This window comes from Balaenoptera musculus, chromosome 1 (genome assembly GCF_009873245.2).
Source record: "Balaenoptera musculus isolate JJ_BM4_2016_0621 chromosome 1, mBalMus1.pri.v3, whole genome shotgun sequence".
Taxonomy (NCBI): Eukaryota; Metazoa; Chordata; class Mammalia; order Artiodactyla; family Balaenopteridae; genus Balaenoptera; species Balaenoptera musculus.
The window spans coordinates 138174556-138197372 of NC_045785.1; the positions used below are offsets into that span (position 1 = coordinate 138174556).

At 39.5% G+C, this 22817-nt stretch overlaps 1 protein-coding gene across 1 annotated transcript in view; it reads left to right on the top strand.

The window, feature by feature from the left end:
• Positions 1 to 16052, top strand: part of LAMC1 (laminin subunit gamma 1) — a 121527-nt gene extending 105475 nt beyond the window's left edge. The window contains exons 19-28 of the mRNA XM_036844565.1: positions 1319 to 1524; positions 2188 to 2267; positions 3812 to 3949; positions 4494 to 4638; positions 5658 to 5807; positions 6074 to 6188; positions 7623 to 7822; positions 8917 to 9075; positions 11313 to 11412; positions 13006 to 16052. Of these exons, the coding sequence (XP_036700460.1) occupies positions 1319 to 1524; positions 2188 to 2267; positions 3812 to 3949; positions 4494 to 4638; positions 5658 to 5807; positions 6074 to 6188; positions 7623 to 7822; positions 8917 to 9075; positions 11313 to 11412; positions 13006 to 13262 (1550 nt within the window). The 3' untranslated portion in view covers positions 13263 to 16052. The remainder of the gene's footprint in view (positions 1 to 1318; positions 1525 to 2187; positions 2268 to 3811; positions 3950 to 4493; positions 4639 to 5657; positions 5808 to 6073; positions 6189 to 7622; positions 7823 to 8916; positions 9076 to 11312; positions 11413 to 13005) is intronic.
• The last annotated feature ends 6765 nt before the right edge of the window (positions 16053 to 22817 follow it).

Here is a 22817-nt window from a genome sequence, read left to right on the forward strand (position 1 = left end):
TAGTTAAACTTGTGTTTATTCTGCAGTTTGAAGGGAGATTATATGGTGCAATTAGGTCTTGCAATTGGACACTTGGAATTAGAGGGCTTTGAAGTGATCCACTTAGGTTATTTGTTCCCTTTTTGGGATACTATTGTTTCTCTAAAGAACTGGCCAGAGAGATCGGTATCTGTTTCCTTTTTGAAGTTCTAAAGGGAAGGGGCTTCTATAACTTCATTAGCCAATGAAGCCAATGCTTAACGCTTCCTAAATCTAAATGATTTTCTATGATTTCAGCTTGTTTTTATATTTTGTATTTTCTTAAAAATCTTTGGATTATCAAAGAATTGTTTTAAGTAATCATCCGAGCAGGGCCATTTTGTATAGTTAGATGAGATGTTTTGCAGGCCACCAGCTTTGCATGTGTATTGATTGGGTGGCCCTGCTTGTAAGCTGCTATTTTTCCAAACCTGTATTCATCTTTGTTGATCTTAACTTTGGCTTCTCATCTCTTTTACATTCCTTGGAAAATTTAGATGCCAACACTAGCACCATGCAGAAATAAGAACTGGTCAATTTTGAATAGGATTGACTTAATGGTTCCTGTGTATTATAATATAACTTCATGACATGTGAGAATTGTAATAACGTCAGAATTGTCTTTGCATGGGCTTATATTTATTGATTGATTGATTAGGACACAGGTATGAGGTTTAAATTGAATGGGCATAATTAATAGAGAACAATTTGAAGAACTTTTCAAAAGCAGAGATCAATTTGAAAGAAATTACATGGATGTGCCAGGCAGTGGGAGGTGGCAGCAAGAGTCTATTTAGTTTAAAATACAAAATAATTTTAACGTGCCATATTTCAACATCAGTTTTGAACCGAGTTTTTTCCTAGTTTAGAAAAATGTCCAGCTCTCAGGGCTGGTAGTGCTTTTAACAACATTGTATTTTTATGATTCAGTCTTGCATGTGCTGGAATATCAAAATCTTTTCTTCATCAGACATTTTTCGAGTGTCTTCTCTTTGCCAATCATTGTGTAAGACAGTGGTGAGTAAGAATGAGGGACTCATAGTCAAGTGGGAGAGACAGTGTGTTAATCTCCAGTTAACCCACTTGGAGACCGTAGATGAATGTAACAGTGGCGCTACTGCTGGGCACAGTGAAGACTGACCAGCTCTGCCAATGGACTTAGGGAAACTTGTCAGAAAGATGCTATGTTTGGAAGAGTAAGGATAAGCAGCGCCTCAGATTTCACGTGAGATGATATGTGTTCCCCCCCACAACCCCGCTTCAGATAATTTATGGACTTTCTTCTGCACTGTGATTGCAGATGTAGACCAAAATTTGATGGATCGCCTCCAGAGAGTGAATAACACCTTATTCAGCCAAATTAGCCGTTTACAGAATATCCGGAATACCATTGAAGAGACCGGAAACTTGGCTGAACAAGCATGTGCCCGGGTAGAAAGCACAGAGCAGTTGATTGAAATCGCATCCAGAGAACTTGAGAAAGCAAAAGTTGCCATTGCTAATGTGGTGAGTGACTGGGAAGGTCTGAGGTGGGGCTGAGGGAGTCCCTTGGCTTTTACTGGTAGTGGAATGCTTCTTCAGCTAAATTGACTCCTTGTATCTTTTTATTTGTCTTCAGGCATGGAGCAAGAAAGCCACATTGCTCATAGTTGCCATGAAATAGTTATCACAAACTGGATTAAAACCAAAAGACATCTGGATCCTTTCTCTAGCTTTGTTCCTTCTGTGGCACTAGGCAATTTAATGTTCCCTTTTTTTTTTTTTTTTAATATTTATTTATTTATTTGGCTGTGCCAGGTCTTAGTTGCAGCACGCAGGATCTTCGCTGCCGCATGAGGGATCTTTTAGTTACAGCCGTGCGGGCTCTTAGTGGCAGCATGCAGGATCTAGTTCCCTAACCAGGGATCGAACCCAGGCCCCCTGCATTGGGAGCATGGAATCTTAACCACCTGGCCACCAGGGAAGTCCCTAAACTTCCTTTCTTCTCTGCTGAAAATAGAAATAATAATCTGCAACCAAGGATGCTGATGTTAACTGAAGATCTCTGAAATTAAGAAGAGACGTTCTTTCTCTAAATAACGCTAGTGAAAATTTAGTTTTGACACTTGCTTTATTAAATTTAAATAATTCATTCCTTTGAGATTAGTGCTTTGTTTATTTCCTCTCTAGTCAATCACTCAGCCAGAATCTACAGGGGACCCAAACAACATGACTCTTTTGGCGGATGAGGCACGAAAGCTTGCTGAACGGTAACCTCCAGCTCCCTCTTTAATGGTTAAGTTATGGCTTTCATCGCGGTACGCACACGTTGTTTCATCCTATCCCCACACACACTTCCCATGTAACCCACTTTTGCAAAGTTTGCTCTCGTTTCTGAAATGCTATTAGCTACATGTACTCTTTGCTTCCCTTTACTTTGAAATTAGAATATTTACTTTGAATATTAGAATATGATGGTTTGGAGGGAAATTATATTTGCACATCTAAGGAAAACCGTAACATTTTTTAGATTTTTAATTTTGAAACCTTAAAAGTTAATAGATAATTAAGCTCAGTAGAATTTAGTTATTTTTTTAAAATTTTTAAATTTTCAACAAAAATGTTTAATTTTCAAGTTTCAATAGAAAACATTTACTAACCCATAGTACATGTGAAAATCAGAAACAGACCATTTCATTCCTGATTAAATGTAAGGTAATTTCTTAAGAAGACTTTAAATTGTAGAGGGCATCAAGTGAAAACATTTTTTTAAAAATAAAATTGCTAAAATGTAGGCTCCGTGAGGGCAGGTGTTTTTGTGTGCTTTATTCACTGCTGAAGTCCCAATGCTTAAAGCAATGTCTGGCATATAGTAAGTACTCAATAAATGTTTATCAAATGCATTGCAGAGCAGCTAGTAGACCTCATAGGTACAGGGTGCTTAAATAAGCCTGATGTTAGAATTTTAGCCTCAATGTCTGAGCAGTTACATTGGCTTCCTGCTTTACCATATGTGCTCTCTTTCTGTTCTTTGTAAATATGTGTGAACTGTTGTAATTTAGCTTATAGAACATTCATGGTTTCAGAGCTGAATTTTCTGATTAAAAGAAGACAGCTGAAAACATTGTAGAAAACTCCCGAGAAAAGTAGGTCTTGGAAATTAATTGTGGTGTACTTCATGCATGAATTTTGAAGGAAAGTTTATCATATCAAAAAGAATGGGCATGTATTGCAGTGTGACAATGTAATATGAAATTTTAGAGTTGAAAAAACCTTAACAGTTACCCAGCTAAAATGCGTTATTTGTCTGGAGTCCCTGTTGACATGTTCTTTGTTGAGTTGCTCTTCCTGGCCTGTAACTAGGTTGCCTGTGAGAAATCTGAATAGTCAAAGTTGTTTCAGGACTATGCAGTAACAGAACCAGAGTAGCAATTAAAGATGAGGTCGGTCTGGGATTTGTGTTTATGACTAGAGAAATGAGTTCTTGCTGGTATACACAGTTTCATATATAAATACCCTTAAATAATTATATTTAAAAGTAATTTTTAAGAAATATAAGCATTTGCCCCTATACATTTTATATCATTAATATCCTTGGGAAATATCATTTTCTCAGATTACAGAACGCTATTTATAAACTCAGCCCCGCTGAAATGATAACAAAATTCCAAATTTATAAGAATTTTTCAATATTTGTGGAACTCTGCCCACATTAGTTTATGTATATTAATAAGGTAAGCATTACCTAAATTCTATTTCTTTCCCTATGAGACGGTTGTGTTTCATGGCTTGTTTTTCCTCTTATGTTATACAGCCATAAACAAGAAGCTGATGACATTGTACGAGTGGCAAAGGCAGCGAATGATACATCAACTGAGGCATATAATCTGCTTTTGAGGACACTGGCAGGAGAAAATCAAACAGCAGTTGAGATTGAAGAGCTTAATAGAAAGTGAGTGTAATTTAAAGGTGGTTTATAGCCCTTCAGTTGTTCTTGTAAGTAACGCCAGTTCAAGGAAAAATTAAATGCCGGCGAATTCAGACCATGTATTCATGCAGTAAGATTTCTTTTGTTAATCATGCTTTTGAAATGATGCAGTAATTAGAGCAGGGGATGTAGAGCCACAGAGATTTTATTTGATCCAGTTACTGTATCAGCAGAGAATGGTAACAACTAGCCATGATACTTAAAATTCTGCATAAAGGCAAAGAGAAAAAATATCATAGAGTAAGCAGAGAAAATATATTTGAGCTACAAATATTTAAAAGGTGTCTGAAATACGAAAGCATATGGTAAACCATATGCTATAAATAGAAGTGATGAGATGAAATCTAAATTTAAGCTATGTTGGTATTAAATAATAGCATTTTAATATAACATTTCTTTGAGGTTTTGGAAATACTGTCACGGTGATTTAAACTGGAATGAATCTGGTGAACATTAAGATGCTAAAAGCAACTAGGGTTTTCATCAAATCACATCTGTTGTTCCTTAGGTATGAACAAGCGAAGAACATCTCACAGGATCTAGAGAAGCAAGCTGCCCAAGTCCATGAGGAGGCCAAGAAGGCTGGTGAGAAAGCTGTGGAGATCTATGCCAGTGTTGCCCAGCTGACTCCTGTGGACTCAGAAGCCATGGAGGTATGGCGCTGACAGCCTGCATGCACAGGTTTTGGTTGTCACTGCCGTCCCCCATTCACAGCTCCTACCCTCGTCCCACCAAACACACAGCCACATACCCCCTCAGTCTGGGTAAGAGCTCTTCTGACTGCCCTGCAGCTGTCAGCAGTACCTACCTCCTCTGTCCTCCCAACAGCTCACTGGTAAAGTTGAGTTCTAGTTTAGATACATTAATAGAACTTATTGAGGTAAAAAAAAAAAAAATCCTGTGGTTATAAACATTAAATAGCAAAGACTCCTTTAGTGATAGGAATAATCACTCTTAAATCTTGGATGTAAATCCAAATTCTAATATACTTGGATTAATTAAAACAGACTACACCTAGGTCGTTACCCTGGTTTTGAACAAGAGAGAAATAAAAGAATGGTTTAAATGAAAGAACTGTATCAGGATGCTTTGGGGCAGGTAGAATATTTAGAGATTGGTAGTATTTTATTTCATCTGTACTCTAATCATGAATCCTCATACCAAGTGCTATATAAATGGTGTATTTTTTACATTAAACTTGCAATTTATTAAGTTTCACTTCTTACATCTGAGGTGTTGATTTCGTTTTTACCATAAAGTTTTAGGTCTCCTCAGACGTGTACATACTGTATGATTCCATATATATGGAATTTGACAATAGGCAAAACTAATCTATGCTGATAAAAACCAGACCAGTGGCAGCTGCATTGTTGGAAAGATGGGTGTGGAAATTGACTGGAAAGAGATACAAGGGAATTTCCTGGGTGGAAATATTCTGTATCTTGATTGGGGTGTTGGTTACACAGGTGAATATATTTGTCAAAACTCATCAAACTAAGTGCTGTGCATTTCACTGTGTGTAAGTATACCTCAATTTTTTAAAAAGGTCCATAAAATCTTGACCTGTGCTGTTCTTTTAAAACTATCCACTAAGTATAAAATTACTAAGCCTACCTTTTCATCAGTTTAGTTGTTTTGCCTAAAATATAATGACCTTACTTGCTTTTCATAGAATGAGGCAGATAAAATAAAGAAGGAAGCTGAGGATCTGGATCGTCTGATTGACCAGAAGTTAAAAGATTATGAGGACCTCAGACAGGACATGAGAGGGAAGGAATTTGAAGTAAAGAACCTTCTGGAAAAAGGAAAGACCGAACAGCAGGTTGGTTTGCTTTGCAAGTTGCTTCGTTTCTTGAGGGAAAAATTGAAGCTGCCTGACTGTAAGCTGTGTCCGTGATGTTACCACAATTGCAGAAGCAACAAAACACACGAAAAAGTATTCAGAGGAGGGCCTCATGCTGATGCCCAGGCCTAACCTGCTGTATACTGCCCAGTGTCAGGGTGGTGGCGTGTAGGTGCCTGGTCTGTTAGGAGAGAGAAGGGCTTTACCTTGGAAGGTTTGTCCTCTTATCTGCCACGTGTTTGCAGACTGCCGACCAACTCCTAGCCCGAGCTGACGCCGCCAAGGCTCTTGCGGAAGAAGCTGCTAAGAAGGGACGAAATACCTTACAAGAAGCCAATGACATTCTCAGCAACCTGAAAGGTATGAGAGGGTCAGATAACAGGGTAAATTTGTACGTGTCCTTCATTAGGGTGATTCTCTCTCTTTTGTAAAAAAATTTTTACTCTGAGACTTTCTGAACACATACAGCACGAGAGATAATAGTATAAGAAATCGCATATACCTTTCAGATTCAGCAGTTAAGATTTTTACTGCACTTAACTTCATCCCCCAACACCTACCCTACAGTTTCTTAAAAAATTTTTGTATCAGTTAATGCATATAATTAAAGCCAACAATTACTGTTTTACGCATCAGCTGATAGTGCTTTATTTTTTATTTTTTAATTAATTAATTTATTTATTTATTTTTGGCCGCATTGGGTCTTCGTTGCTGCGCGCGGGCTTTCTCTAGTTGCGGCGAGAGGGGGCTACTCTTTGTTGCGGTGTGCGGGCTTCTCATTGCGGTGGCTTCTCTTGTTGCGGAGCACGGGCTCTAGGCGCATGGGTTTCAGTAGTTGTGGCACATGGGCTCAGTAGTTGTGGCTTGCGGGCTCTAGAGCACAACCTCAGTAGTTGTGACGCATGGTCTTAGTTGCTCCGCGGCCTGTGGGATCTTCCCGGACCAGGGATCAAACCCGTGTCCCCTACATTGGCAGGTGGATTCTTAACCACTGTGCCACCAGGGAAGTCCCTACCCTACCTTTTTTATGGTAAAGTATTTCAAAGAAAAATCCCAGCGCTCATGTCATTTTACCCCAGCATTCCTTGGTATGGAAGCCAAAAAAAAAAGGATATTTCCTGTAACCAAGATATGCCTATTTAGCTGACTTGTGTTGGTAAATGGAGATTATCTTTAATTTTCTCTGCCAATTGCATCTCAGTCTTCATGTTTTCTTTCCTCACCCAAGATAAAAAAGAACTGTGCTCAATTGATTGTGTAGCCTTGGACTCACCTCTGATAAACATAAGCTCTATATATACAGAAGCTTTATAGGATAATGGTTGAATGTATGGGCTTTGTGTCAGTGGGTTTGGTTTAGAATCCCTGATCCACCTCTTACTGTGAATCCTTGAAAAAATTACCTCTTTAATCCTCAATTTTCTCATGTATAAAAATGATACAATGCCTGTGTCACAAGCACATAAAGCTCTTAACTCAGTACCTAACACTTAGTAAACACTGAATAAACTGCAGCTTTCGATATTGGTTGAGGTGGAGGTGATGGCATGCTCAGCTCTGCATGAAAATAAATGTTTCAAGTGAGAATTTGCCTTCCAGAAACAGGTGTTCATTCACATGCATCTTCCATGTAGATCTGTGTGCTTTGTTCTAACATTTCAGTCCATGCTGTTTTTCATTCTTTTCCCCTGACTTTCATTGTTCATAAAACAAAATCCAGTGGCAGCTCCCTGAAAGGTTCCCTTTTGGCTTGTAGAGAGTTCAGTTTAATTGCATTCCTTGAACCTGTTTTAGATTTTGATAGGCGAGTAAATGATAACAAGACGGCTGCAGAGGAGGCACTAAGGAGAATCCCTGCCATCAACCAGACTATAATGGAAGCCAATGAAAAGACCAGGGAAGCACAGCTGGCTCTGGGCAATGCTGCCGCAGATGCCACCGAGGCCAAGAACAAGGCCCACGAGGCGGAGAGGATCGCCAGCGCTGTCCAAAAGGTGTGCGCGCCCCTCTTGTCCGAAACAAAGCCTTTGCTCATCTGTTCTCTAGTCATTTTCCGATTTCTTTCCAGACCCCGAAAAGCTCTTGCAAATTTTTTCCTCAACTCCAGTAAAGTTACATTAAACCATCCTTGTCGTTCTTTTTTTTTTTTACTAGGCATTAGAGCAGGTAACCACATTGATTGAAGAGGGAGAGTCATTCAAAGGGTCCTTTACTCTAAAATTTCTGCTGTGTCTCAGTGGAAGGGTCTGAGTTGTTGAGGAGGGGGGTTGGTTTCAAGGACCCATCAAGCTCCTGCCCACAAAAAATCAGATTCTTTCTAAGTAAACACAGTTCCTTGACATGAACAATTGATATTTTTTCCATCTTACTTACAGTGCCAAGTCAGTACAGTTTTTAAGACCCCCTTTCAAGCATATTGCCATATCTAAGACCCACCTATTTAGAATTTTTGAAGTTACCAGTGCTAGGATTCTTTCTACTCATCTTAAAGAATAATTTCTCTAGGCTGGCTTTCTCCTACTTATAGATAAATCTGTTTTATTTAAAGGAGAAATTGGAGCTGATTCTAAACTTATGTGTTTGAAAATCACACACATTTTTAAGTTTCTTGGATTAATTATATTTTATAAAATATATTTCAGAATTATGGACTTTTTGTACATTATGATGAACTGCCAAGTATCAATAGAATAAGGCTAGCTTTGAATAGAAAATTATCCAAGCGAAAGAGTCTAATCAGTACAATGTGGTGGAAAGTATACACCATTTAAATGTTGCAGCTATGTGACCCCAACTAAAAATGGCAACGATAGAACAGGAATTTTTATTAACAGGATTAAACAAGAGGATACAAATCAAAGTGCTTTATAAAATATAAAATGTTGTTATGTTAGGTGGTAATGTTATATTTTTCATTAAATTTGTAGCCTAGATAAATGATAACGTAATTCAGCATAGAGTACAAATTATTGCCCTGTTCTTTCTGGATCATATTTTTGAACCATTTTACAGATTATAAAAGGAGTGGCAGCATACTTTAGAAAAAGGAAAACTTTTTTTCATTAGGAATTGTTTACTTTGTGCCTAGAATGCTACCAGCACCAAGGCAGAAGCTGAGAGGACTTTTGCAGAAGTTACAGATCTGGATAACGAGGTGAATAATATGTTGAAACAGCTACAAGAAGCAGAAAAGGAGCTGAAGAAAAAACAAGACGATGCTGACCAGGATATGATGATGGCAGGGATGGTAAGTGATTCTGGCATATTTGCTAATGGGCAGAAAGTGAAGGGTGTTGAATAATAAAGATCCCTAACTTGTTGAGAAGAGTCTTTTTCATATTGACTTCTGTTTTTAATTGTGTTTTCTGGTCAAGAACTGGGTAAGTAACTTACATAGAAGACAAAGAATTTGGATCTTCTGCCAGATTGTTGCACAATAGCTCCTTCCCAAAGCTACTCTCAGTTAAAAGCAAAACATTGTTTTATACATTTGAGGTTTTAGGACATTTAAAAGTATGTCTTTATATTTTTGAATGGGTAATTCATAGGTGGTATAAAATCAAAAAAGAACAAAAGGCATGCAATGAAAAGTTAATTTCCGTCCTCCTCTTATTCTCCCAGCAACTTGCTGCCTAAAGGCAAAGACCAGTTTCTTGTGTAAAAGGACATTTTTGAAGATGACAAAACATACCAAACTTACATCCAATTTGATTTTTCACTTTTTGTGATGATGTGTATACATAGCCCTGTTTGTAACAAAATTCACTTGTGAATGCATGGCCCAACAAAGGACTACGTTCTGTTTTGTGCTATATTTTGCTTTTGAAAGACTTTGATGGAGTCACAATGGAAATATTCCTTTACGGTTCAATCTGATTATAACCACAGTAATGATAGACATGAACTTGTTTAATTGTGGACTTTCAGTGCAAGGAAGGGACCCTTCTTCCACTCCTGCTAAAAATCACACCCTTCACTGTAGATCATTTTCACCTTGGGATGGAAAGAACTACTACTAAGCCTGTTAATCTAGGTAAAGAAGTCCCTAGGGAAGTGATAACAGGAAGCATCCCTGTGCAAATACCTTATTTTATTATGCATTTTTTTGTTGTTTTGAATTGTCCTCATTTTCTAAAGCAAGGTATGGCTCAAGTGGAAATTCCCATATAGTAAAAACGTGTATATTTCATATGTGCTGAGGGTCTCTGGATTTTATGTTTTAATACAGTTGTAGAAACATTAGATTTAGAGCCTGTTGAAGGAAAGGAAAAGATACATATTCTCTATAAGCTTCAAAAAAGGGTATGAATTCAATTAAAAGGGTAGAAAGAAGATCCATCTTTTGTTCCTTTTGGTAAGTAACTTCTGAGGAGCACAAGGCCCCCTCACATATACTATCCCGTTTATATTTACATATCAATCCTGAAAGGCCAGCATTGCATCAGTATTGTTGCAGTCTGTAACCTGTTTTTTAAGGGAAAGAAGAGTGAAGGCTCACAGTTGTTCCTGGAAGAGGAGGCTGCAGACAGCAGGTTAAATGTAATAGTATGGCCGTAGCAGAGTCCTTTACAACTCTGCTAGAACACTCGCAGACAGCCTGGGAAGGTGCAGTGAGAATGGCTGCAGTTTGAACAGAGGTTAATCGTTTATCTGTGAAGGTTTTTTTTCCGTTGCTCTCTTTTTCTTTTTAAAATGTTCACATTGTTTCTATCCAAAAAATTTGTATTCTCTTGACCCGAAAAAGCTAGGAAAAACAGTTCTGTGGTAGGCAGCTCAAAGCTACTCGTGTATATCCTAACCAGATTTATTTGTGAGAGCATCTGTTTTCTGATACTTAGACACTTCCTCTTCCATTGCCATTTCCTGTGACTCATGCACAAGTGTATTTGTTCAGGTTTCATGGAATTTTCCCAAATATATTTACCTTTGGTTGATTTTTTAAATGTAAATTGTATTGCCCCAATTTGTATGTGTGTATTTGTGTGACTGCATGGGGAGAGGGAGTTTTAGAAGAATGTCACTTAGTTGTGAAAAATTTCTGAGAATAGGACATTTCTGACAATCAAGTCTCTAAGATCATCCCAGAGGACATGTTTTGGTTCTAAAATGGTAGTTTTTATACTCATCCTTCAAAAGTAACTTGTTTCTGCTTGATGGGTTTTATTATGAATACACCTCCATGTGTTCTTGAGTGAGAAAGTGAGAAAAGGAGGTAACATTGATCTTTGAAATACAAATACAGTCATTGTAGGCATACTGACTGCTTCTCCATGACTGTTGAGTGAATTAAAAATAGCAACATCCTCAACATGAAGATATGACCAAAAAGAACATCTCTACAGTAACAAATAATAGTTTCATGAGTTAGAAGAAGGGAAACCATCTGAAAATTAGATTTGTTGACTCACTGGGGAAAAGATACTTCAAGAAAATAAAAATGTATCATCAAGACTACTGTATCATTTATCCTTTTTCCCTGTACAGGCTTCACAGGCTGCTCAGGAAGCTGAGATCAATGCCAGGAAGGCCAAAAACTCTGTCACCAGCCTCCTCAACCTTATTAATGACCTCCTGGAGCAGCTGGGTGAGTAACCATAGAGTCATTTTAGGCAGCCTTTGAATTCTTTGTACTGTTCTTGGGATCTGAGATAGTTGACTCAAAAGTAGATACTACAGTGCAAAGACCGTATGAACTGAATCGTGACTTTAAGTTGTATTAATTCAACGTGTACTCACTAGGTCCTTCCATGGAATCTGACCTCAGTATTGGAATCTGACCATGGTCTGAGGACTTAACAAAATTTCAAAGATATGCTACCAGCTAGGGTGGCTCATTTATGGTCACGGTTTATGATAGAATCAAAAAATGATTATTCTTAGTTCATCCTGCTGGCAGAATGTCTTTAAAGGATTTAAAGTGAAGGATTTCAATGACAGAATAAAAGAACACTTTAAAGGATAATCGATTAAAGGCTAATCGGATGAGGTGACAGTTTTTATGCCAAAAGAGAGAAGGCTTTCTTTTTGAAGGAAATATAAGCATATTGAAATGTTCCTTTAATCCAATTTGATATAGGGAGCAGGCCTCATTATAGGGCAGATGTACTTTTGTCACCAGCCCCTATTATAAAGTTGTAATACCCTAGCCAGTACAGCTTTGTAAGCAGAGCACTCTGTTTTAATGTGATAGCCTTTAAAGTTTGGTTTTGGGTCAGTGTTTTGTTTTGTGGGAGTTTTTTTTGGGAGGTGTGTGTGATATTTTTATCTGTCTCAGTTTTCAAGGATAATAAATTATGTGCCAGCAGATGGATTTTAAAACGAAAGTAAGCTGGAAGAGGTGGGTTTTGTGGCAGAAAAGGTTGTATTTTAAAGTTAGTCAGACTTGGGTTGGAATCTTTGCTTTGTTGCCTGTAAGCTGTGCAAATTTGGGCAAATTACTTAACAGCTGAGAATCATTGATGTCAAATGATCTGGTGAGAATTTAATCAAGTACAATATGCATAAAGTGCTGGTCGTTGTGCAGCTGGCTATCTGCTTTCGTTTAATATAGAAGTAGTTCCTTTCAAAAGGACCTCTTTTTCTCGCTAATTATAAAGCGAAGCTTTGCTGAAATTATTTCAGCATTTCAACCCTGGCCATTTTCCATAGGAGGGCTCTGACGATAGTGTCTGACTCTTGGGAGCAGGACATGACTCCCAGAACAACCCAGTTTCCCTGGAATCGATGAGCTGAGGGCTTAGGGTTCTAGCGTAAAGATTTTTATGTTCATTAGAGGGCACTAAAAAGACACAAGGATTACATATATAAACGTGAAAAAGGTATTACCCGTTACCAGATGACCTTCAAAACCACAAGTGAGGCTCAAGGTCTAGGACGTGGTTGTTATATATTTAGTAAACATTTCACAAAAAACCATCTTCTCAGGAAAAAAAAAAAAATCCAGCCCCAATATTCATTATAAGCTGTGACCCATCCCTGCTGGATTAGGTCAGTGATTGAACTTGGTTTGCATTGTTAATGCCCTTGTATGACAGGCCTCAAGTTCTCAGGCCACTTTTTCATAGGGACAGCTGCTTTGCTTCCTTTATAAAAACGCTGGTGGGGGGTACTTGTGGAGTGATGTTACAATTCTCACTGAATGTGTCCGTCCTCTTCTGTGTCCCTTCTGACTCAACAGGGCAGCTGGACACAGTGGACCTGAACAAGCTAAATGAGATTGAAGGTACCCTGAACAAAGCCAAAGATGAAATGAAAGTCAGTGATCTAGACAGGAAAGTGTCTAACCTGGAGAACGAAGCCAGGAGGCAGGAGGCTACCATCATGGACTACAACAGAGACATTGAGGAGATCCTGAAGGACATCCGCAACCTGGAAGACATCAGGAAGACCTTACCCTCCGGCTGCTTCAACACCCCGTCCATTGAGAAGCCCTAGCGTCTTCCCTTAGGGAGCCACCGTGAGGCCACAGAGTGCCTTAACACAAAGGTTACATTCTTCAGACCCCCACTCTCTGCTGCCCTCCACCACTGTCCTTTTGAGCCAGGAGAAGTCACAAAGTTTAAAGAGAAGCAAATTAAACATCGTGAATCAGGAACAAAGGGTTTTATCTAATAAAGTCTCTCTTCCACTTAACGGTGGTCCCTTAGACCCACCTTCCCCTTCTGAGTCGCATAAGGACGTGGCATCCTGCGCTGCTGTACAGTGGCTCAAACCCTTCGTGGGAACCGTTGTGTGCCAGGGCTGAGCAAGTAGCCCTGCCTTTCTCGCTGATACCAACAGAACCTCCTCAGTCTCAGTACTCTTGTTTCTATGAAGGAAAAGTTTGGCTACTGACAGTAGCATTGTGATGGCCAGTATATCCAGTCTATAGGCAAAGAAAATGCATCCACATCTCCTGCCCCTCCTCCTTTTAAGCAAAAGCAAGTACACATCCTGTGCCAAAGGTATTGGTCACTTAGAATGTCGAGAGCCATCATCTGTTGTTTTAGCTATTTTGAGTTTAGGACACTGAGCCATCCCACGGGTAAGGATGCAATGATTTATGACAGTCTCCAGGAGAATGTGAGACTGCAGAAGTAGGCTGAACATTTTCTCAGATGTTAATAATTGACTAGGAAGATAAACTTTTTTCAGATCTTCGGGCAGCTGATAATTTAAATCTGGATGGGCGGCTTGCACTCACCAATAGACGTCTTCTATTCCTATAGATGGAATTTATGCAGAAGAGATAGGGATGTGATAACCACTAAAGTTTTTTTCAAAATCAAACTAATTCTTAGAGCTTTTTTAGAGTATTAGTCTTGGAACTAGTGTTGTTACCTGGCAGAGAACGGGTGGTCCTTAACGATCTTGACAAACAAAACAAAAGAAAAGCCTCCTTGTCCTAGTCTTTTCTAGCAAAGGGATAGAACTTAGATGCAACTTGTATTGCTAGGATCCCACATATCCATTTTTCTTCCACTGGGGAGAGATGAAACATTTGACCCTTAGCCTCAGTTTTCTCCTGATGTTCCCCATCTTGTAGAACCCCTCAAAACACATTGTTTGCCAAATCCTGGTGACAAATACTTGCACTCAGTATTTCACACAGCTGCCAACACCATCTCGTTCCTGCACTTTGTGATTTAAACCCACCTCTAAACCTTCCCTCTAAGCATAGAGGGAAGACCCTTACATGGAGTTTCCTAGTGAGCTTCTCAACTTCCGATCCTCAGCTCTGTGGTTTTCTTCTAAGGTCACAGCGTGACGATTCTCTGCCACAAACCCCTTCCTCCTACCAACCCGCCTTCGAGATTCATATATAGCCTTTAACACTATGCAACTTTGTACTTTGCGTAGCGGGGGAAAGAAACTATTATCTGACACACTGGTGCTATTAATTATTTCAAATTTATATTTTTGTGTGAATGTGTTTTTGTTTATCATGATTATAGAGTAAGGAGTTTATGTAAATATACTTGGTCCTGTTTCTAGAATGGCACTGTCCGTTCACCTCTTCACTTCATTTTTCCTCTTCACCGGCACAATGTGTCTGTATACCTCCTCCCCTTCCTTCTCTGTGGTTCTTTGGATTGGATTCGTTCCCTGTTGCTTTGCTCTTCGCCTTGTGTTTGCAGCATGTCCGTTCTCTTGACATTCACATCCACCTGCTTTCCTCCACACACAGCCACGATAAAGAGGTACCTCGAACCCTCTTCCGTTGCAGTCCTGGCGGTCCTCAGCCACAGCACCATGTTGTTCTTAACGCCTGCCCCGGAGCAGGAACGCCAGCTTGACAGGGAAGGATGGAATTAGGAAAGTTTGCTGAAGGGCAGCTTTACCATCAGTGAGAGCCTAGCCAGGAATGAGTGAGAAATGCCCTCTGGCCGTTGTTTGAGCTGGACGGGGTCATTTTTATAAGGGGTGCATAATTACTTGAGTGCTTGTATCAGGGATACGAGGGATGATCAGGGATCATGCTGCAGATAGATAGAGTGGGAGAGGCGGTCTACCTTAGTTCTTCCCCTTTCCATCTCCTTGCATCCCACAGTTGACTTAACTGGTGTTTTGACCTGGCATCCTCCTAAGCTTCCACTCCATTCCTCTTCTCAGGCCTCTTCTCCTATCGCAGGAGGCCTGGTTCTTTCTTGCCAAGTGTTCACATCAGTGTTTCCTAGCTAGTTCCTCTTTTTAAGTGGCCACATCCTATGAGACATTTTGGTCAAGGTTTCAGGGAAAGGACTGAAGATAGACTGCTAAGGTAGTTTACCCTCTAGCCTATGGGTCAGGTTCACTCCAGTAAGTCTTAGGCCACAGTGAAATTTTGGGAATTTGTTGTTGTTGTTTCTTTTCTCCTTTTCCATCTGTGTGGCATATTTTTAAACAGAATTTTATTTTTAAAATAAAAGTTCTTTATAAGACAATACCTTAATTACACACCTGCAATATCGCCATTATTTTATTGTATAGTTCCAGTTATCTGTATTTTATGTAATAAAATTTGACAGGATGGCTGCTGCAGAATGCTGGGTGTCACAGGGAGCATACACAGCTGTTCCCTGGAATTTTCCCTCTTAATTCCAACCGTGGCCCTTTTCCGTGTGCCTTCACTTTAGCTGTTTGCCTTAATCTCTACGGTCTTGCTCTCCAGGGTAGTAAATAAAATGCAACACTTGGCATTTTTTATGTTAAAAAAAAAAAACAGTATTTTATTTATAATAAAATCTGAATATTTGTAACCCTTTATACTTGGTGTGGCCTGAGTGTGGTACTGGGGATGTAAGATGTTTTAAAAGGTATGATGAAGGGGAAGCGTCTCGTAATGTATTCTTTGGGTTGTTTATTTTCCTGAGAACAATCCGGTATGTGTACGTGCGTGTGTGTGAGTATATAAATTTATTTATGTATATATTTATTTTTTTAACCCTTCTCAGACTGGAATACTTTGGTTGTGGTCCAGAGGTTGGCAGATTCTTCCTGTTGAGCTCTAGATAGTAAATGTTTTACGTTTTGCAGGCCATACAGTCTCTGTTAGAACTGCTCTGCTGTTGTAGCAAGAAAGCAGCTGTGGACAGTCTGTAAACAAATGAACAGGGCTGTGGTCCAGTACAACTATTTACAGGAACAGGCCCGGGCTTGCGGGCTGGAGTTTGCCGGACCCCCTGGTGTAGTCTCCATATTTGATTAGTGACTACGGAGGACTATTTTCAAATTATTTGGGCTTTCTAAATTAGCAGATGTATGTTGTCTTTCCGCCTTTTAATTACACACATCTTCGGCTAAACTAAAGGTACCTTCTTTATATGATGAGAAACATTCTCAAACATAATGGAAGAAAAAGTAAGTAATGTGCTGGACCAGCAGGCCATCTGGAGGGCTGACCCAAGTGGAGTAACTTAAGACCAGATGAAGAAGTTTGGAACTACAGAGACAGCAGTAAGGCTTTGCTCTACTCTTTGGCTCTGTTTATAGCCCTGAGGCCCTGGGGATGACATGCCACCTTCCCAGTCATGTAAATCATTACAGCTGTAATACCTGTAAAGAAGAACCTGAACTCTTCTCTTTAGACTTCCTCAAAGAGAGCTTTAGAGGGCACTAGTTACTAGCTTTCTTACATACCGTGTTCCTAACCCATTTGTAGGATATGATTCAGGTGCAAATATACCTCCATAGTTACTGTGTCAGAGTGATGAGTGGAATTTTAAAAATTTGTTCCTATTCCTTTTGTTATTTCAGAGTCAGCAGTTTCTCCAAAGTTGGTATCAGCATAATCTGATTCAAAATATCTCCAAAGGTTTACCCCTTAAATAAGCATTCTAGCCCCTTAATAAATCTGAACTCACCAGACCCACTTCCGTTAAGTTCAAAATAGAATGTCTGGAGAAGACAGGACTCCTGGTGCCCAGGAGAGTCATGAAGTAGAAAAGCAGTTGGCACCTTCCACCTAAGGTGAGGAAGGACCCACCCAAGGAAAGATCAAATCTCTTCAGGCCAATAGTTTATGGGAACAGAAATGAGACGGCTGTAAATGGCAGGTAATTTTGCCTGTTCACACTAAGCAGGTTTAATTGAAAATATTAATAGTTGGAGTGAAAAATAACTTTCTGTAAGGAATCTATGTATCTCTCAGAGGCTGCACTCATTCAGGAGTCAACCAGAGTGTCTTCTATTTGTATGGATTCTCCTAGAATGATTATACCTGCACTATACCTATAAATGAAATTCTAAGTAAAAATCATATGCTTAAGAAAGGGAACTATTTAGCAGAAGACCAAAGAAAATCTCAAATCAGAATTCAAATAAGAGAAACCTTAACATTTCAAGTGTTAAGACCTCCATGTCTTTGCTTTAACTCTTCTCTGCCCAGAATGTGCTTGCTTTCCCTTCCCCAGTACAGGAAAGCCTGAGGTCAAGGTGTTCCCTACTCTGTTGAAACTGGCCAGTCCTTTCTTTGTTCACCACCCCTCTCAGCCTAGTACTGGCTTCCGGCATGGCCCTTGGGCATGTGTTTATTGGTCAGGTGTCTCACCCACCTCTCCCTCCCCCCTCTCTCCTACCCTCTAAGATCAGGGTCTTGGTTACTCCCTTTCACATCCTCAGGGCTAGGAGGCAGACAGTAGTCACTCACGTCTTAAAGATGCAATCAAATCAACCTTTCTCATCCTGTTCTCCCACTCCTGTTACTTTTTCCCTGCTGTGAGCAGAGAGGGAGGTTTATGGATACTTTTTAATTTCTCTCTCTCTCTCTTTTTCTCTCTGTGTCTCTGTCTCTTCACCCTCTCCTTCCAACAGCATTCTGTTCACTCAGCACTCTTACCTAAGGATGGATTTGTAGAAAAATAACCAAAACCACTGTCTTTCACCAAATGGCATAGCACAGACCTCACCGGGCTATGCAGTCAGCAACCAGCTGGTGTGATGCGGTCTACAAGGCCTGGGCCTCTGCGCTCCCAGCCTCACACTAGCCATTCCCAATGCTGTGTATGTGTGTCTGCGAGTTTTACCCACAGCCCCTTCTGTAGGCGTCTCTGGCTCCTGGCCCAAGTTATAATATTAATTCCCTTTCTTTTCCTCTAACTCCTGGGAATGGCCCCAGTAAATTTCAACAGACAGGTTGGTGTTTTACTGTTTGCTTCCTACCTTGGAAAGCCTTATAACTCAGGCCATAGAGGTATTGCTTATGATTAATTCAGTATGATTAATTCAGTATTAATTCATAAGCAGAGGTATTGCTTATGATTAATTCAGTTTGTATTTATTTCTGTAAAAAGTTGAGCTTCAGGCCTTTGATCAAATCAGAATGTAACCCTCTGTTACATCACTGTTCCCATGAGTTTGTCCAAGTCAGTGTTAAGTGCTTCTCTGTGAAAGGTCCCTGGTCATACCTTTGAGGGCCACCCTTCCATCCTCCCATAATCCTTTTTCACCATGGCTAGTAACCGAAAATTCTACGTGAGCCTTAGACTGATGCTTTGGGGGCCCATGCCATGGTGTCTGCCCTAATAACTGAGATCCTTTGTCATCTTGGTAACTTCAAGGCAATCATCAAATTTTGTGCCATGGCAACTTGTGTTAACAATTTCTAGTGCGATTTCATCCTGAATATTCAGTGCTTGGTTTCTAGGATGTATATGATCCTAATTTTCCTTAATCTTCTCTGTTCATTGATCCCAGACTCTTCTTCCATGGACCTTTCTTTCCTCCTGAGCATGGTTTCCAAGGTGAGATTAGTGCAGAGTAAGCACAAGTCCAGCCAGGAGCAGAAACGTCTGGGGAAGATGTGCTGTCCTAGGGTGGATTACACATTCCTGGGCTGCTGAGCCAGCGTCCAAGATAAAGGCTCAGGAGAAACAGCTGTGATTTGGGTGATTACATGTTTAGCGTGGTCAGAGAAGGTTGTGTTACAACGTGCTGATCCCTCTTGGCTCAGACAGTCTGCTCTCTGTGCTGTCTCGGTTAGGCTGATGCAGAGGCGCACACCTGGCCAGAGAGATGAGTTTTGCCATGTAGATTTCAGATAGGCTGCCTGCCCTCTTTATGTTTCTTAGGGCTCAGGCAAGACTAGCACTATCAAAGTAACTCACGCTGCATGCCATGTTTTCAAAGGCACTTTCATAATTGATTTCTTTCATTTGCCTCTCATTGATGACGCTCTCCATTTGACCATTGAGAAAATCGAAGCCATGTTTTGCTTCCCCGTCGCCCTAGCCACTATGTTAGCTGTTGCCTCGTTTTCTGTCATGATTTTGATCCATTTTCCTTTTAAGGTCCTCGATTACGTACATGTATTTTATTAAAAGCTTCCTCAAATCCCTTGTTTAGAGTGATCAAGGCAGGATTTAAATATATTAGTAACTTGCCCAATATTAAGGAACCAGTTAGCGGCAGAACTGTTGTTACTTGGAACCTGATTGTCCTCAAGCAACCTGGGCCATATACACCTCAGGGCTCACACCTCTCTCTGCTCTTGCTTTTTCCCTCCTTGTCTCTTCCCCCTACATAGGCTCAGGGTTAAGGAACATGAAGCTGGGTCACCTAGCTTTACCCTCTACCTAGCTTCCTAATGTTAACATCTGATATATCTACGGTACACTTACCAAAACTAAGAAATTAATATTGGAGGAATACTACTAACTAAACAGTTTTGGCCTACTTCTAAATACCTTTTCAAGACTCCATTCTAAAAGTAATACTGAATTTTAAGACAGAAAATGAAAATACTCAACATTAATACCCAAGCTATGGGACAACGGGAGTGTGGAGTCCAGAATAATTGATTTTACCTTCATAATACACTCAAAACTGCCCAATACATAACTTATTCATAGTTAATTGCAAATAAGTCATTAAACAACTTGCTAAAATGTCAATGTTTCAAAAGAGATTTTTAAAGACCCATCAGAATGAACATGTCATTCATAATATGACACAAATTTAAGTATTTATTAGAAATAGGAAATTTACTCACAAAGACTGCATTAAAATTTTTTGTTCTTATGACATAATTTTAGACTTAGAGAAAAATTTTCAAGAATACTCAAAAAATTCTCCAATACTCTTTATTCAGAGTCCACCAATGGTACACTTGCTTTTTCACTGCTCTCACTCTTGCTCTCCGTGGAGAGAGAGGGAGAGAAAGAAGTGTTTTAAGTCGCAGACACAATGCCCATTTACCCATAAGTACTTCAATGTGTTATTTCCTAAAGACAGGAAACTTTCTTACGTATCGACAGTACACTTGTCAAAATTAGGAAATTCCCATTGATGCAATACTATAATCTACAGCCCTTATACAGATTGCACCATTTGTGGTAGGCAGAATAACGGCTCCCCAAAGATGTCCATGTCCTAATTCCTAGAACCTATGAATGTGTTAGGTTACAAAAGGCAAAGGGGAATTAAAGTTTCTGATGTAATTAGGTTGTGAATCAGCTGATCTTAAAATTGATAGATTATCTTGGATTATCTAGTTGGGCCAATACAACCATAAGGATTCTTATAATTGGAAGAGGGAGGCAGAAAAGGAGGTCAGAGTGATGCAATGTGTTAAGGCCGCCACAGTCGCCTTGAAGATGGATGAGGGGGCAGGAGCCAGGGAACGTGGGTGGCCTCTAGAAGCTCAGAAAGAAAGACAAGGGAATGATTCTTCCCTAGACCCTCCAGGAGGGGACAAAGCCCTGCTGACATCTTGATTTTAGACCAGGGAGACCCCTATCAGACTTCTAACCTACAAAACTATAAAATAAGAAATTTGCATTGTTTTAAGCCACTAAGTTTGGGGTAATTTGTTACACAGCATAGAAAATGAATACACAATTTGTCTCAATTATGTCCTTCACAGCAAAAGAAAATCTGAAATCGTGTGTTGTGTTCAGTTGTCACATCTCTTTCATTTCCTTTCATCTGGAACAATTCTTGGGTCTTTCTTCGTATTTCATGGCATTGACATTTAAAAAAAATACAGACCCGTATTTTGTAGAATGTTCCTCAATTTGGTTTATCTTGTTTTCTTTTGATTGGATTCAGGTTGTGTACTTTCAGCAGGGTGATCGTAGAAGTGATGCTGAATTTTTTTCAGCACATTAAATCAGGAGGCACAAGACTAATTACCGGCAATGTTAACTTTGACATTTGATTGGGCTGGTACCTTCTAGGTTTCTCCTTTGTAAAGTTACTCTGTTATCCTTTGTAATTACTAAGTATCTCATGAGGAGATGCTTTGAGACTATATAAATATCCTGTTACTCCTTATACCTTTACCCAATGATGATGGCTGCCAAATGGAGATTTTCTAATTCCATCATTCTTTCTATATTTATTAATTGGCATTAATGCTGTGAGGTAGAGCTTTTCCATCTCTCCCATTTATCTATATCTATATCATAAATATATCTATTACTTTTTTTTTGGGCCACACCGCATGGCTTGTGGGATCATAGTTCCCCAATTGAACCTGGGCACGGCAGTGAAAACACCAAGTCCTAACCACTGGGCCACCAGGGAATTCCTGATTGCTATTACTTTAGATTCATGGATTCCTATTTTATTTAATATTTTGTTCTTGATATTTGTTTTGATCTCAAATGTCCCTTATTTGGCCAATGGGAATACTCTAAAGCTGGCCTCTGTGACCTTTTGATACATCCCCATCATTCTTTGAGCATTATCTTACTTCTGGCACATCAAGACATTACAGGCTCATCTTGTACTTTCCCTGCCCTGATCTTGGAATCAGGCACTTTTCCAGGGAGCAAAATTAGGTTTTGTCAATTCTCAAAATGCCAATGGCCAACAACAACAATGATAGCAAAAATAGGTTGCTCAAATTAATGCAAAAACTCTTGAAAATGGTGCTGAATTTTAAGCAAATTGTTCATTAGGCTACTTGATTTTAGGGGACATGGCCTGTTCTCTCCCCATAGATGATTGCCTAGGTTATGCGTTATCAACAAATATTTTTAGAGTACTCATTGCTTGTATAGCCTACCTACTACTGGTACTCATGGGTTTTACAGTGTGACAAAAGCAATTATTCCTACTTTGGGAAATTTATTTAAGTCAAGGAGGCAGCAAGAAACAAAACATAATACTAAGAAAAATAGAGAACGACATATTTCTATAAAGTAGGAATATGTGAGGATGTTGGTAAACAGATGCATAGGGACATTATATATATAGTTGTGTGTGTGTGTGTGTGTGATCAATGAATGCTCAGGACTGTTTATTATGGGAAGTCTTAGAAGGACAAATTATATGAAAAGATGTGTATTTTTTAGCTGTGTTGGAGAGAACATAATCTGGGAAATGAGCTTGGAAACACTGACCCAAATATGACAATGCATGGACAGAGAATTCAATGATGTGCAATTGCATAATTGAGTTTTCTTCCCATCCATTCCTCTCTATGTCTTGAAGATGTTCTGGCAACCCAGCCCTGTGGTCTCTAGCCCCAAGGAAAACTCATGCCCTATATGGGCATTTTCCATGTTCCAGTTCTTGATTGATTATTGT